The sequence below is a fragment of the Oncorhynchus gorbuscha genome, unplaced genomic scaffold (assembly GCF_021184085.1).
Source record: "Oncorhynchus gorbuscha isolate QuinsamMale2020 ecotype Even-year unplaced genomic scaffold, OgorEven_v1.0 Un_scaffold_7772, whole genome shotgun sequence".
Lineage (NCBI taxonomy): Eukaryota > Metazoa > Chordata > Actinopteri > Salmoniformes > Salmonidae > Oncorhynchus > Oncorhynchus gorbuscha.
The window spans coordinates 356-16,524 of record NW_025751092.1 but is presented as its reverse complement, the minus strand read 5'-3'; the positions used below and the strand labels follow the sequence as shown (position 1 = coordinate 16,524).

General features: G+C 53.0%; 1 protein-coding gene across 1 annotated transcript; it reads left to right on the top strand.

Moving 5' to 3' along the window:
• The first annotated feature begins 6,813 nt into the window (after positions 1–6,813).
• On the top strand, positions 6,814–11,650 carry LOC124029809 (disintegrin and metalloproteinase domain-containing protein 9-like). Its single transcript, XM_046341388.1, has 4 exons — positions 6,814–6,988; positions 7,861–7,950; positions 8,785–8,890; positions 11,501–11,650. Exons 1-4 carry the CDS (start codon positions 6,815–6,817, stop codon positions 11,644–11,646), a joined length of 516 nt encoding a protein of 171 aa, XP_046197344.1. The 5' UTR covers position 6,814; the 3' UTR covers positions 11,647–11,650.
• The last annotated feature ends 4,519 nt before the right edge of the window (positions 11,651–16,169 follow it).

The following is a 16,169-nucleotide window of genomic DNA, read 5'->3' as shown; positions in this document are numbered from 1 at the left end:
TCCACTGTGTTACCACTGACTCCCTCCCTGTCTCCACTGACTCCTCCCTGTCTCCACTGACTCCCTCCCTGTCTCCACTGTGTTACTACTGACTCCCTCCCTGTCTCCACTGACTCCCTCCCTGTCTCCACTGACTCCTCCCTGTCTCCACTGACTCCTCCCTGTCTCCACTGACTCCTCCCTGTCTCCACTGTGTTGCTGCTGGCTCCTCCCACTAATCATCCACTGTTCTCCTCCTGTCTCCACTGTGTTGCTGTGACTCCCTCCTGTCTCCACTGACTCCCTCCTGTCTCCACTGTGTTGCTACTGACTCCCTCCCTGTTTCCACTGTGTTACCACTGACTCCCTCCCTGTCTCCACTGACTCCTGTTTCCCTGTCTCCACTGACTCCTCCCTGTCTCCACTGACTCCCTCCCTGTCTCCACTGACTCCCTCCTGTCTCCACTGACTCCCTCCCTGTCTCCACTGACTCCCTCCCTGTCTCCACTGACTCCTCCCTGTCTCCACTGACTCCTCCCTGTCTCCACTCCCTCCCTGTCTCCACTGACTCCCTCCTGTCTCCACTGACTCCTCCCTGTCTCCACTGTGTTGCTACTGACTCCTCCCTGTCTCCACTGTGTTACTGACTCCCTCCCTGTTTCCACTGTGTTACTGACTCCTTCCCTGTTTCCACTGTGTTACTGACTCCATCCCTGTCTCCACTGTGTTACTGACTCCCTCCCTGTCTCCACTGACTCCTCCCTGTCTCCACTGACTCCCTCCCTGTCTCCACTGACTCCCTCCCTGTCTCCACTGACTCCCTCCCTGTCTCCACTGACTCCCTCCTGTCTCCACTGACTCCCTCCTGTCTCCACTGACTCCTCCCTGTCTCCACTGACTCCCTCTGTCTCCACTGTGTTGCTACTGACTCCCTCCCTGTTTCCACTGTGTTACTGACTCCTCCCTGTTTCCCACTGTGTTACTGACTCCTCCCTGTTTCCACTGTGTTACTGACTCCCTCCCTGTCTCCACTGACTCCCTCCCTGTCTCCACTGACTCCTCCCTGTCTCCACTGACTCCCTCCCTGTCTCCACTGTGTTGCTACTGACTCCCTCCCTGTTTCCACTGTGTTACTGACTCCTCCCCTGTTTCCACTGTGTTACTGACTCCCTCCCTGTTTCCACTGTGTTACTGACTCCTCCCTGTCTCCACTGACTCCCTCCCGTCTCCACTGACTCCTCCCCGTCTCCACTGACTCCCTCCCCGTCTCCACTGGCTCCCTCCCTGTTTCCACTGTGTTACTGACTCCCTCCTGTTTCCACTGTGTTGCTACTGACTCCTCCTGTCTCCACTGTGTTGCTACTGACTCCCTCCCTGTCTCCACTGACTCCCTCCCTGTCTCCACTGTGTTACTGACTCCCTCCCTGTTTCCACTGTGTTGCTACTGACTCCCTCCCTGTCTCCACTGACTCCCTCCCTGTTTCCACTGTGTTGCTACTGACTCCCTCCCTGTTTCCACTGTGTTGCTACTGACTCCTCCCTGTCTCCACTGACTCCTCCCTGTCTCCACTGTGTTACTACTGACTCCCTCCCTGTCTCCACTGACTCCTCCCTGTCTCCACTGTGTTACTACTGACTCCCTCCCTGTCTCCACTGTGTTACTACTGACTCCCTCCTGTTTCCACTGTGTTGCTACTGACTCCTCCTGTCTCCACTGACTCCTCCCTGTCTCCACTGTGTTACTACTGACTCCTCCCTGTTTCCACTGTGTTACTACTGACTCCCTCCCTGTCTCCACTGACTCCCTCCCTGTCTCCACTGACTCCCTCCCTGTCTCCACTGTGTTACTACTGACTCCTCCCTGTCTCCACTGACTCCTCCCTGTCTCCACTGTGTTACTACTGACTCCTCCCTGTTTCCAACTGTGTTGCTACTGACTCCTCCCTGTCTCCACTGACTCCCTCCCTGTCTCCACTGTGTTACTGACTCCCTCCCTGTCTCCACTGTGTTACTGACTCCTCCCTGTCTCCACTGTGTTACTGACTCCTCCCTGTCTCCACTGTGTTACTGACTCCCTCCCTGTTTCCACTGTGTTGCTACTGACTCCCTCCCTGTCTCCACTGACTCCTCCCTGTCTCCACTGACTCCCTCCCTGTCTCCACTGACTCCTCCCTGTCTCCACTGACTCCTCCCTGTCTCCACTGACTCCCTCCTGTCTCCACTGACTCCCTCCCTGTCTCCACTGACTCCTCCTGTCTCCACTGACTCCCTCCCTGTCTCCACTGACTCCCTCCCTGTCTCCACTGACTCCCTCCCTGTCTCCACTGACTCCTCCCTGTCTCCACTGACTCCCTCCCTGTCTCCACTGACTCCCTCCTGTCTCCACTGACTCCTCCTGTCTCCACTGACTCCCTCCCTGTCTCCACTGACTCCTCCCTGTCTCCACTGACTCCTCCCTGTCTCCACTGACTCCCTCCCTGTCTCCACTGACTCCCTCCCTGTCTCCACTGACTCCCTCCTGTCTCCACTGACTCCCTCCCTGTCTCCACTGACTCCTCCCTGTCTCCACTGACTCCCTCCCTGTCTCCACTGACTCCCTCCCTGTCTCCACTGACTCCCTCCCTGTTTCCACTGTGTTACTGACTCCTCCCCTGTTTCCACTGTGTTACTGACTCCCCTCCCTGTTTCCACTGTGTTGCTACTGACTCCCTCCCTGTCTCCACTGACTCCCTCCCTGTCTCCACTGTGTTACTGACTCCTCCCTGTTTCCAGACGTGTTGCTACTGACTCTCCCTCCCTGTCTCCACTGACTCCCTCCCTGTCTCCACTGACTCCTCCCTGTCTCCACTGTGTTACTACTGACTCCCTCCCTGTCTCCACTGACTCCCTCCCTGTCTCCACTGTGTTACTACTGACTCCCTCCCTGTTTCCACTGTGTTGCTACTGACTCCTCCCTGTCTCCACTGACTCCTCCCTGTCTCCACTGTGTTACTCCCTCCCTGTCTCCACTGTGTTACTGACTCCCTCCCTGTATCCACTGTGTTACTGACTCCCTCCCCTGTTTCCACTGTGTTGCTACTGACTCCTCCCTGTTCCACTGACTCCTCCCTGTCTCCACTGACTCCCTCCCTGTCTCCACTGACTCCCTCCCTGTCTCCACTGACTCCCTCCCTGTCTCCACTGACTCCTCCCTGTCTCCACTGACTCCCCCCTGTCTCCACTGACTCCCTCCCTGTCTCCACTGACTCCCTCCCTGTCTCCACTGACTCCCTCCCTGTCTCCACTGACTCCCTCCCCTGTCTCCACTGACTCCCTCCCTGTCTCCACTGGACTCCTCCCTGTCTCCACTGACTCTCCCTGTGTCCACTGACTCCTCCCTGTGTCCACTGACTCCTCCCTGTCTCCACTGACTCCTCCCTGTCTCCACTGACTCCCTCCCCTGTCTCCACTGACTCCCTCCCCTGTCTCCACTGACTCCCTCCTGTCTCCACTGACTCCTCCCTGTCTCCACTGACTCCCTCCCTGTCTCCACTGGACTCCCTCCCTGTTTCCACTGACTCCTCCCTGTTTCCACTGTGTTACTGACTCCCTCCCTGTCTCCACTGACTCCTCCCTGTCTCCACTGACTCCCTCCCTGTCTCCACTGACTCCTCCCTGTCTCCACTGGACTCCCTCCTGTTTCCACTGTGTTACTGACTCCTCCCTGTTTCACTGTGTTACTGACTCCCTCCCTGTCTCCACTGACTCCTCCCTGTCTCCACTGACTCCCTCCCTGTCTCCACTGACTCCCTCCCTGTCTCCACTGTGTTGCTACTGACTCCCTCCCTGTCTCCACTGACTCCCCCCTGTCTCCACTGACTCCCTCCTGTCTCCACTGTGTTACTACTGACTCCCTCCCTGTCTCCACTGACTCCTCCCTGTCTCCACTGTGTTACTACTGACTCCCTCCCTGTCTCCACTGTGTTACTACTGACTCCTCCCTGTTTCCCACTGTGTTGCTACTGACTCCCTCCCTGTCTCCACTGACTCCTCCCCTGTCTCCACTGTGTTACTACTGACTCCTCCCTGTCTCCACTGACTCCTCCCTGTCTCCACTGTGTTACTACTGGACTCCTCCTGCTCTCCACTGTGTTACTACTGACTCCCTCCCTGTTTCCACTGTGTTGCTACTGACTCCCTCCCTGTCTCCACTGACTCCCCTCCCTGTCTCCACTGACTCCCTCCCTGTCTCCACTGACTCCCTCCTGTCTCCACTGACTCCTCTCCTGTCTCCACTGACTCCCTCCCTGTCTCCACTGGACTCCCTCCCTGTCTCCACTGACTCCTCCCTGTCTCCACTGACTCCCTCCCTGTCTCCACTGACTCCCTCCCTGTCTCCCACTGACTCCCTCCCTGTCTCCACTGACTCCCTCCCTGTCTCCACTGACTCCCTCCCTGTCTCCACCGACTCCCTCCCTGTCTCCACTGACTCCCTCCCTGTCTCCACTGACTCCTCCTGTCTCCCACTGACTCCTCCCTGTCTCCACTGACTCCCTCCCTGTTTCCACTGACTCCCTCCCTGTTTCCACTGGACTCCCTCCTGTTTCCACTGTGTTACTGACTCCCTCCCTGTCTCCACTGACTCCCTCCCTGTCTCCACTGACTCCCTCCCTGTCTCCACTGACTCCTCCTGTCTCCACTGACTCCCTCCCTGTTTCCACTGTGTTACTGACTCCCTCCCTGTTTCCACTGTGTTGCTACTGACTCCCTCCTGTCTCCACTGACTCCTCCCTGTCTCCACTGACTCCCTCCCCTGTCTCCACTGTGTTGCTACTTGACTCCCTCCCTGTCTCCACTGACTCCCTCCCTGTCTCCACTGGACTCCCTCCCTGTCTCCACTGTGTTACTACTGACTCCCTCCCTGTCTCCACTGACTCCCTCCCTGTCTCCACTGTGTTACTACTGACTCCTCCTGTCTCCCACTGTGTTACTACTGACTCCCTCCTGTCTCCACTGTGTTACTACTGACTCCCTCCCTGTTTCCACTGTGTTGCTACTGACTCCCTCCCTGTCTCCACTGACTCCTCCCTGTCTCCACACTGACTCCCTCCCTGTCTCCACTGTGTTACTGACTCCCTCCCTGTCTCCACTGTGTTACTGACTCCCTCCCTGTTTCCACTGTGTCGCTACTGACTCCCTCCCTGTCTCCACTGACTCCCTCCCTGTCTCCACTGACTCCCTCCCTGTCTCCACTGACTCCCTCCCTGTCTCCACTGACTCCCTCCCTGTCTCCACTGACTCCCTCCCTGTCTCCACTGACTCCCTCCCTGTCTCCACTGGCTCCCTCCCTGTCTCCACTGACTCCTCCCTGTCTCCACTGACTCCCTCCCTGTCTCCACTGACTCCCTCCCCTGTCTCCACTGACTCCTCCCTGTCTCCACTGACTCCTCCCCTGTCTCCACTGACTCCTCCCTGTTTCCACTGACTCCTCCCTGTTTCCACTGACTCCCTCCCTGTTTCCACTGACTCCTCCCTGTTTCCACTGTGTTACTGACTCCTCCCTGTTTCCACTGTGTTACTGACTCCCTCCCCTGTTTCCACTGTGTTACTGACTCCTCCCTGTTTCCACTGTGTTACTGACTCCCTCCTGTTTCCACTGTGTTACTGACTCCTCCTGTTTCCACTGTGTTACTGACTCCTCCCTGTTTCCACTGTGTTGCTACTGACTCCTTCCTGTCTCCACTGTGTTGCTACTGACTTCCCTCCCTGTCTCCACTGACTCCCTCCCTGTCTCCACTGTGTTGCCACTGACTCCCTCCCTGTCTCCACTGACTCCCTCCCTGTCTCCACTGTGTTGCTACTGACTCCCTCCCTGTCTCCACTGACTCCCTCCCTGTCTCCACTGTGTTACTGACTCCCTCCCTGTCTCCACTGTGTTACTGACTCCCTCCCTGTCTCCACTGTGTTACTGACTCCCTCCCTGTTTCCACTGTGTTACTGACTCCCTCCCTGTTTCCACTGTGTTGCTACTGACTCCCTCCCTGTTTCCACTGTGTTGCTACTGACTCCCTCCCTGTCTCCACTGACTCCCTCCCTGTCTCCACTGACTCCCTCCCTGTCTCCACTGACTCCCTCCCTGTCTCCACTGACTCCCTCCCTGTCTCCACTGACTCCCTCCCTGTCTCCACTGACTCCCTCCCTGTCTCCACTGACTCCCTCCCTGTCTCCACTGACTCCCTCCCTGTCTCCACTGACTCCTCCCTGTCTCCACTGACTCCCTCCCTGTCTCCACTGACTCCCTCCCTGTCTCCACTGACTCCCTCCCTGTCTCACTGACTCCTCCCTGTCTCCACTGACTCCCCTCCCTGTCTCCACTGACTCCCTCCCTGTCTCCACTGACTCCTCCCTGTCTCCACTGACTCCCTCCCTGTCTCCACTGACTCCCTCCCTGTCTCCACTGTGTTACCACTGACTCCCTCCCTGTCTCCACTGACTCCCTCCCTGTCTCCACTGACTCCCTCCCTGTCTCCACTGACTCCCTCCCTGTCTCCACTGACTCCCTCCCTGTCTCCACTGACTCCCTCCCTGACTCCACTGTGTTACCACTGTCTCCACTGACTCGCTCCCTGTCTCCACTGTGTTGCTACTGACTCCCTCCCTGTCTCCACTGACTCCCTCACTGTCTCCACTGACTCCCTCACTGTCTCCACTGACTCCCTCACTGTCTCCACTGACTCCCTCACTGTCTCCACTGACTCCCTCACTGTCTCCACTGACTCCCTCCCTGTCTCCACTGACTCCCTCCCTGTCTCCACTGACTCCCTCCCTGTCTCCACTGTGTTCCTGCAGTAATGCCATGTGTGGGAAGGTACAGTGCACTAACGTAAACACCAACAACCCTCCTCCTGGAGGCTCGGTCAGTAACCAGATCATCGATGGTTCTTCGTGTGTCAACGCAGACTTTAACCTGGGCTCTGATGTTCTGGACCCTGCCTATGTCAACCAGGGCAGCCCCTGCACCAAGGGGAAGGTAAGATTAGCATTTTTGGTTTCAGTGTCTTCAACTTTGTCCCTTTCTGTCTTCCTAAGATGATGTCACTTCCTCCACAGGGCGGGTGGTGTGTGTGTCGAGCCATTTCTTCCACAGGGCGGGTGGTGTGTGTGTCGAGCCATTTCTTCCACAGGGCGGGTGGTGTGTGTGTCGAGCCATTTCTTCCACAGGGCGGGTGGTGTGTTTTGAGCCATTTCTTCCACAGAGCGGGTGGTGTGTCAAGCCATTTCTTCCACAGGGCGGGTGGTGTGTGTCGAGCCATTTCTTCCACAGGGCGGGTGGTGTGTGTGTCGAGCCATTTCTTCCACAGAGCGGGTGGTGTGTTTTGAGCCATTTCTTCCACAGAGCGGGTGGTGTGTCAAGCCATTTCTTCCACAGGGTGGGTGGTGTTGTGTGGTGAGCCATTTCTTCCACAGGGCGGGTGGTGTGTGTGTCGAGCCATTTCTTCCACAGGGCGGGTGGTGTGTTTTGAGCCATTTCTTCCACAGAGCGGGTGGTGTGTCGAGCCATTTCTTCCACATGGCGGGTGGTGTTGTGTGTTGAGCCATTTCTTCCACATGGCGGGTGGTGTTGTGTGTTGAGCCATTTTTTCCACAGAGCGGGTGGTGTGTGTCGAGCCATTTTTTCCACAGAGCGGGTGGTGTGTGTCGAGCCATTTTTTCCACAGAGCGGGTGGTGTGTGTCGAGCCATTTCTTCCACAGGGCGGGTGGTGTGTGTTGAGCCATTTCTTCCACAGGGCGGGTGGTGTGTACTGAGGCGGCAGGACAACCATACTGCCTTGTAGTCATTGCTATGGGGGGTTTGTTTGAATCCAGCGATAATATCCAGGACTCCTCTCTTTTTCTTCCAGGCCTGCCTTGACTTCCAGTGTGTGAATGCCTCAGCTCTACTGTCTGTGGACCTCCACTGTGACGCCAACAACACATGTAACGGCCGAGGGGTAAGAGAAGGTCTCACCCACAGGCGACAGGGTAGCCTAGTGGTTAGAGTGTAGAGGCGGCAGGGTAGCCTAGTGGTTAGAGTGTAGAGGCGGCAGGGTAGCCTAGTGGTTAGAGTGTAGAGGCGGCAGGGTAGCCTAGTGGTTAGAGTGTAGAGGCGGCAGGGTAGCCTAGTGGTTAGAGTGTAGAGGCGGCAGGGTAGCCTAGTGGTTAGAGTGTAGAGGCGGCAGGGTAGCCTAGTGGTTAGAGTGTAGAGGCGGCAGGGTAGCCTGTGACTAGAGATCTCATTCTCTATAAGGGGTCGGGAACATCACGTGTTACAGGCCATCTGATTGGCTCGTCTGGGGAGTCAAGACCAGTGTCTATTGTATTGGCTGGTTGATTAGTTAATTGATTGGCTCTACTTGGGAGAGAGACCAGTGTCTATTGTATTGGCTGGTTGATTAGTTAATTGATTGGCTCTACTTGGGAGAGAGACCAGTGTCTATTGTATTGGCTGGTTGATTAGTTAATTGATTGGCTCTACTTGGGAGAGAGACCAGTGTCTATTGTATTGGCTGGTTGATTAGTTAATTGATTGGCTCTACTTGGAGAGAGACCAGTGTCTATTGTATTAGCTGGTTCATTAGTTAATTGATTGGCTCTACTTGGGAGAGAGACCAGTGCCTATTGTATTGGCTGGTTGATTAGTTAATTGATTGGCTCTACTTGGGAGAGAGACCAGTGTCTATTGTATTGGCTGGTTGATTAGTTAATTGATTGGCTCTACTTGGGAGAGAGACCAGTGTCTATTGTTTTGGCTGGTTGATTAGTTAATTGATTGGTATCTCCCCCAGGTGTGTAACAACCAGGGGCACTGCCACTGTAATGACGGCTGGGGACCTCCTGACTGTGCCAAGTCAGGGAGAGGGGGCAGTGTGGACAGCGGGCCTGCACAGATAGGTAAATCCTCACTGCACACCTCCTCTACCTGCCTGTCATTATAGACAGGTACTGTTCACTGCACACCTCCCTCTACCTGCCTGTCATTAGGGTACTGTTCACTGCACACCTCCTCTACCTGCCTGTCATTATAGACAGGTACTGTTCACTGCACACCTCCCTCTACCTGCCTGTCACTATAGACAGGTACTGTTCACTGCACACCTTTCCTGTCTCTACCTGCCTGTCATTATAGACAGGTACTGTTCACTGCACACCTTTCCTCCCCTCTACCTGCCTGTCATGGTAGACAGGTACTGTTCACTGCACACCTTTCCTCCCTCTACCTGCCTGTCATTATAGACAGGTACTGTTCACTGCACACCTTTCCTGTCTCTACCTGCCTGTCATTATAGACAGGTACTGTTCACTGCACACCTTTCTGTCTCTACCTGCCTGTCATTATAGACAGGTACTGTTCACTGCACACCTCCCTCTACCTGCCTGTCATTATAGACAGGTACTGTTCACTACACATTTCCTCCCTCTACCTGCCTGTCATTATGGACAGGTACTGTTCACTGCACACCTTTCCTCCCTCTACCTGCCTGTCATTATAGACAGGTACTGTTCACTGCACACCTTTCCTCCTCTACCTGCCTGTCATTATGGACAGGTACTGTTCACTGCACACCTCCCTCTACCTGCCTGTCATTATAGACAGGTACTGTTCACTGCACACCTCCTCTACCTGCCTGTCATTATGGACAGGTACTGTTCACTGCACACCTTTCCTCCCTCTACCTGCCTGTCATTATAGACAGGTACTGTTCACTGCACACCTTTCCTCCCTCTACCTGCCTGTCATTATAGACAGGTACTGTTCACTGCACACACTCCCTCTACCTGCCTGTCATTATGGACCAGGTACTGTTCACTGCACACCTTTCCTCTGTCTACCTGCCTGTCATTATAGACAGGTACTGTTCACTACACACCTCCTCTACCTGCCTGTCATTATAGACAGGTACTGTTCACTGCACACCTCCTCTACCTGCCTGTCATTATAGACAGGTACTGTTCACTGCACACCTTCCTCCCTCTACCTGCCTGTCATTATAGACAGGTACTGTTCACTGCACACCTTTCCTGTCTCTACCTGCCTGTCATTATAGACAGGTACTGTTCACTGCACACCTTTCCTCTGTCTACCTGCCTGTCATTATAGACAGGTACTGTTCACTGCACACACCTTTCCTCTGTCTACCTGCCTGTCATTATAGACAGGTACTGTTCACTACACACCTTTCCTGTCTCTACCTGCCTGTCATTATAGACAGGTACTGTTCACTACACACCTTTCCTGTCTCTACCTGCCTGTCATTATAGACAGGTACTGTTCACTGCACACCTCCCTCTACCTGCCTGTCATTATAGACAGGTACTGTTCACTGCACACCTTTCCTGTCTCTACCTGCCTGTCATTATAGACCTGCCTGCACACCTCCCTCTACCTGCTTGTCATTATAGTCAGGTACTGTTCACTGCACACCTTTCCTCTGTCTACCTGCCTGTCATTATAGACAGGTACTGTTCCCTGCACACCTTTCCTCCTGTCTACCTGCCTGTCATTATAGACAGGTACTGTTCACTGCACACCTTTCCTGTCTCTACCTGCCTGTCATTATGACAGAAATGTTCTACTACACACCTTTCCTGTTCTGCCTGCCTGTCATTATAGACAGGTACTACTTACACACCTTTCCTGTCTCTACCTGCCTGTCATTATAGACAGGTACTGTTCACGCACACACCTCCCTCTACCTGCCTGTCATTATAGGATAGGTACTGTTCACTGCACACCTTTCCTGTCTCTACCTGCCTGTCATTATAGACAGGTACTGTTCACTGCACACCTTTCCTCCCTCTACCTGCCTGTCATTATAGACAGGTACTGTTCACTGCACACCTTTCCTCCCTCTACCTGCCTGTCATTATAGACAGGTACTGTTCACTGCACACCTTTCCTCCCCTCTACCTGCCTGTCATTATAGATGAGGTACTGTTCACTGCACACCTTTCCTCCTCTACCTGCCTGTCATTATGGGACAGGTACTGTTCACTGCACACCTTTCCTCCCTCTACCTGCCTGTCATTATAGACAGGTACTGTTCACTGCACACCTTTCCTGTCTCTACCTGCCTGTCATGTGCTCCCAGACGGCCTGCTGATCTTCACTAATAACTATCACTCTGCTTCTCCCAGATTATTCCCTGAGGGACGGCCTGCTGACCTTCACTAATAACTATCACTCTGCTTCTCCCAGATTATTCCCTGAGGGACGGCCTGCTGATCTTCACTAATAACTATCACTCTGCTTCTCCCAGATTATTCCCTGAGGGACGGCCTGCTGACCTTCACTAATAACTATCACTCTGCTTCTCCCAGATTATTCCCTGAGGGACGGCCTGCTGATTTTCACTAATAACTATCACTCTGCTTCTCCCAGATTATTCCCTGAGGGACGGCCTGCTGATCTTCACTAATAACTATCACTCTGCTTCTCCCAGATTATTCCCTGAGGGACGGCCTGCTGACCTTCACTAATAACTATCACTCTGCTTCTCCCAGATTATTCCCTGAGGGACGGCCTGCTGATCTTCTTCCTCCTGGTGGTTCCCATCCTGGTGCTGCTGGTGTTAGTGCTGCTCTATGTGTTCAGAAGGGATACCCTGGAAAGATGCCTCAAAGGACCACGCTCCAGACGCTCTAGGTAAACACTGTCTATCACTACGCTCCAGACGCTCTAGGTAAACACTGTCTATCACCACGCTCCAGACGCTCTAGGTAAACACTGTCTATCACCGCGCTCTAGGTAAACACTGTCTATCACCACGCTCCAGACGCTCTAGGTAAACACTGTCTATCACCACGCTCTAGGTAAACACTGTCTAGGTAAACACTGTCTATCACCGCGCTCAGGTAAACACTGTCTATCACCACGCTCCAGACGCTCTAGGTAAACACTGTCTATCACCACGCTCTAGGTAAACACTGTCTATCACCGCGCTCTAGGTAAACACTGTCTATCACCACGCTCCAGACGCTCTAGGTAAACACTGTCTATCACCACGCTCTAGGTAAACACTGTCTAGGTAAACACTGTCTATCACCGCGCTCTAGGTAAACACTGTCTATCACCACGCTCCAGACGCTCTAGGTAAACACTGTCTATCACCACGCTCTAGGTAAACACTGTCTATCACCGCGCTCTAGGTAAACACTGTTTATCACCACGCTCTAGGTAAACACTGTCTATCACCGCGCTCTAGGTAAACACTGTCTATCACCGCGCTCTAGGTAAACACTGTCTATCACCACGCTCCAGACGCTCTAGGTAAACACTGTCTATCACCACGCTCTAGGTAAACACTGTCTAGGTAAACACCGTCTATCACCACGCTCCAGACGCTCTAGGTAAACACTGTCTATCACCACGCTCTAGGTAAACACTGTCTATCACCGCGCTCTAGGTAAACACTGTTTATCACCACGCTCTAGGTAAACACTGTCTATCACCGCGCTCTAGGTAAACACTGTCTATCACCGCGCTCTAGGTAAACACTGTCTATCACCGCGCTCTAGGTAAACACTGTCTATCACCGCGCTCTAGGTAAACACTGTCTAGGTAAACACTGTCTATCACCGCGCTCTAGGTAAACACTGTCTATCACCACGCTCCAGACGCTCTAGGTAAACACTGTCTATCACCACGCTCTAGGTAAACACTGTCTATCACCACGCTCTAGGTAAACACTGTCTATCACCGCGCTCTAGGTAAACACTGTCTATCACCACGCTCCAGACGCTCTAGGTAAACACTGTCTATCACCACGCTCTAGGTAAACACTGTCTAGGTAAACACTGTCTATCACCGCGCTCTAGGTAAACACTGTCTATCACCACGCTCCAGACGCTCTAGGTAAACACTGTCTATCACCACGCTCTAGGTAAACACTGTCTATCACCGCGCTCTAGGTAAACACTGTTTATCACCACGCTCTAGGTAAACACTGTCTATCACCGCGCTCAGGTAAACACTGTCTATCACCGCTCTAGGTAAACACTGTCTATCACCGCGCTCTAGGTAAACACTGTCTATCACCGCGCTCTAGGTAAACACTGTCTAGGTAAACACTGTCTATCACCGCGCTCTAGGTAAACACTGTCTATCACCACGCTCCAGACGCTCTAGGTAACACTGTCTATCACCACGCCTAGGTAAACACTGTCTATCACCGCGCTCTAGGTAAACACTGTCTATCACCACGCTCCAGACGCTCTAGGTAAACACTGTCTATCACCACGCCTAGGTAAACACTGTCTAGGTAAACACTGTCTATCACCGCGCTCTAGGGTAAACACTGTCTATCACCACGCTCCAGACGCTCTAGGTAAACACTGTCTATCACCACGCTCTAGGTAAACACATGTCTATCACCGCGCTCTAGGTAAACACTGTTTATCACCACGCTCTAGGTAAACACTGTCTATCACCGCGCTCTAGGTAAACACTGTCTATCACCGCGCTCTAGGTAAACACTGTCTATCACCGCGCTCTAGGTAAACACTGCCTATCACCGCGCTCCAGGTAAACACTGTCTATCACCACGCTCCAGACGCTCTAGGTAAACACTGTCTATCACCACGCTCTAGGTAAACACTGTCTAGGTAAACACTGTCTATCACTCACGCTCCAGACGCTCTAGGTAAACACTGTCAATCACTCACGCTCTAGAGTAAACACTGTCTATCACCGCTCTAGGTAAACACTGTTTATCACCACGCTCTAGGTAAACACTGTCTATCACCGGCTCTAGGTAAACACTGTCTATCACCGCGCTCTAGGTAAACACTGTCTATCACCGCATTAGTGGGTAAACACCGCTCTGGGTAAACACTGTCTATCACCGCGCTCCTGGGTAAACACTGTCTATCACCGCGCTCTAGGTAAACACTGTCTATCACCGCGCTCTAGGTAAACACTGTCTATCACCGCGCTCTAGGTAAACACTATCACCACCTCTTTAGGTAAACACTATCAAGGCTCAGGGAAACACTATCACCGCGCTCTAGGTAAACACTATCACCGCTCTAGGTAAACACTATCACCGCGCTCTAGGTAAACACTATCACCGCTCTAGGTAAACACTGCCCATCACCGCGCTCCTAGGTCAACACTGTCTATCACAGCTCCGTGCGCTCTAGGTAAACACTGTCTATCACCACGCTCTGAGTAAACACTGTCTATCACCGCGCTCTAGGTAAACACTGTCTATCACCACGCTCCAGACGTCAGGTAAAGCACTGTCTATCACCACGCCAGGTAAACACTGTCTAGGTAAACACTGTCTATCACCGCGCTCTAGGTAAACACTGTCTATCACTACGCTCCAGACGCTCCAGGTAAACACTGTCTATCACCACGCTCTAGGTAAACACTGTCTATCACCGCTTCTAGGTAAACACTGTCTATCACCACGCTCCAGACGCTCGAGTAAACACTGCCCATCACCACGCTCTAGGTAAACACTGTCTATCACCGCTTCAGGTAAACACTGTTTATCACCACGCCTAGGTAAACACTGTCTATCACCGCGCCTAGGTAAACACTGTCTATCACCAGCTTCCAGACGCTCTAGGTAAACACCGTTCATCACCACGCTTTCAGGTAAACACTGTCTAGGTAAATACCGCTTATCACCACGCCCAGATGCTCTAGGTAAACACTGTCTATCACCACGCTCTAGGTAAACACTGTCTATCACCGCGCTCTAGGTAAACACTGTTTATCACCACGCTCTAGGTAAACACTGTCTATCACCGCGCTCTAGGTAAACACTGTCTATCACCGCGCTCTAGGTAAACACTGTCTATCACCGCGCTCTAGGTAAACACTGTCTATCACCGCGCTCTAGGTAAACACTGTCTATCACCGCGCTCTAGGTAAACACTGTCTAGGTAAACACTGTCTATCACCGCGCTCTAGGTAAACACTGTCTATCACCACGCTCCAGACGCTCTAGGTAAACACTGTCTATCACCACGCTCTAGGTAAACACTGTCTATCACCGCGCTCTAGGTAAACACTGTCTATCACCACGCTCCAGACGCTCTAGGTAAACACTGTCTATCACCACGCTCTAGGTAAACACTGTCTAGGTAAACACTGTCTATCACCGCGCTCTAGGTAAACACTGTCTATCACCACGCTCCAGACGCTCTAGGTAAACACTGTCTATCACCACGCTCTAGGTAAACACTGTCTATCACCGCGCTCTAGGTAAACACTGTTTATCACCACGCTCTAGGTAAACACTGTCTATCACCGCGCTCTAGGTAAACACTGTCTATCACCGCGCTCTAGGTAAACACTGTCTATCACCGCGCTCTAGGTAAACACTGTCTATCACCACGCTCCAGACGCTCTAGGTAAACACTGTCTATCACCACGCTCTAGGTAAACACTGTCTAGGTAAACACCGTCTATCACCACGCTCCAGACGCTCTAGGTAAACACTGTCTATCACCGCGCTCTAGGTAAACACTGTCTATCACCGCGCTCTAGGTAAACACTGTCTATCACCGCGCTCTAGGTAAACACTGTCTATCACCGCGCTCTAGGTAAACACTGTCTATCACCGCGCTCTAGGTAAACACTGTCTATCACCGCGCTCTAGGTAAACACTGTCTATCACCGCGCTCTAGGTAAACACTGTCTATCACCGCGCTCTAGGTCAACACTGTCTATCACCGCGCTCCAGGCGCTCTAGGTCAACACTGTCTATCACCGCGCTCTAGGTAAACACTGTCTATCACCGCGCTCTAGGTAAACACTGTCTATCACCGCGCTCTAGGTAAACACTGTCTATCACCGCGCTCTAGGTAAACACTGTCTATCACCGCGCTCTAGGTAAACACTGTCTATCACCACGCTCTAGGTAAACACTGTCTATCACCGCGCTCTAGGTAAACACTGTCTATCACCGCGCTCCAGGCTCCTAGGTAAACACTGTCTATCACCGCGCTCTAGAGTAAAACACTGCTCCATCACCACGCTCTAGGTAAACACTGTCTATCACCGCGCTCTAGGTAAGCACTGTCTATCACCGCGCTCTAGGTAAACACTGTCTGTCACCGCGCTCTAGGTAAACACTGTCTATCACCGCGCTCTAGGTAAACACTGTCTATCACCGCGCTCTAGGTAAACACTGTCTATCACCACGCTCTAGGTAAACAC

Excerpts from the sequence above, each read along its gene's own strand:
- LOC124029809 (XM_046341388.1), top strand. The coding sequence starts at position 6,815 with ATGTGTGGGAAGGTACAGTGCACTAACGTAAACACCAACAACCCTCCT. Across the intron at positions 6,989-7,860 it reads GCCCCTGCACCAAGGGGAAG|GCCTGCCTTGACTTCCAGTG; the intron begins GTAAGATTAGCA and ends TTTTTCTTCCAG. Across the intron at positions 8,891-11,500 it reads CAGCGGGCCTGCACAGATAG|ATTATTCCCTGAGGGACGGC; the intron begins GTAAATCCTCAC and ends TGCTTCTCCCAG.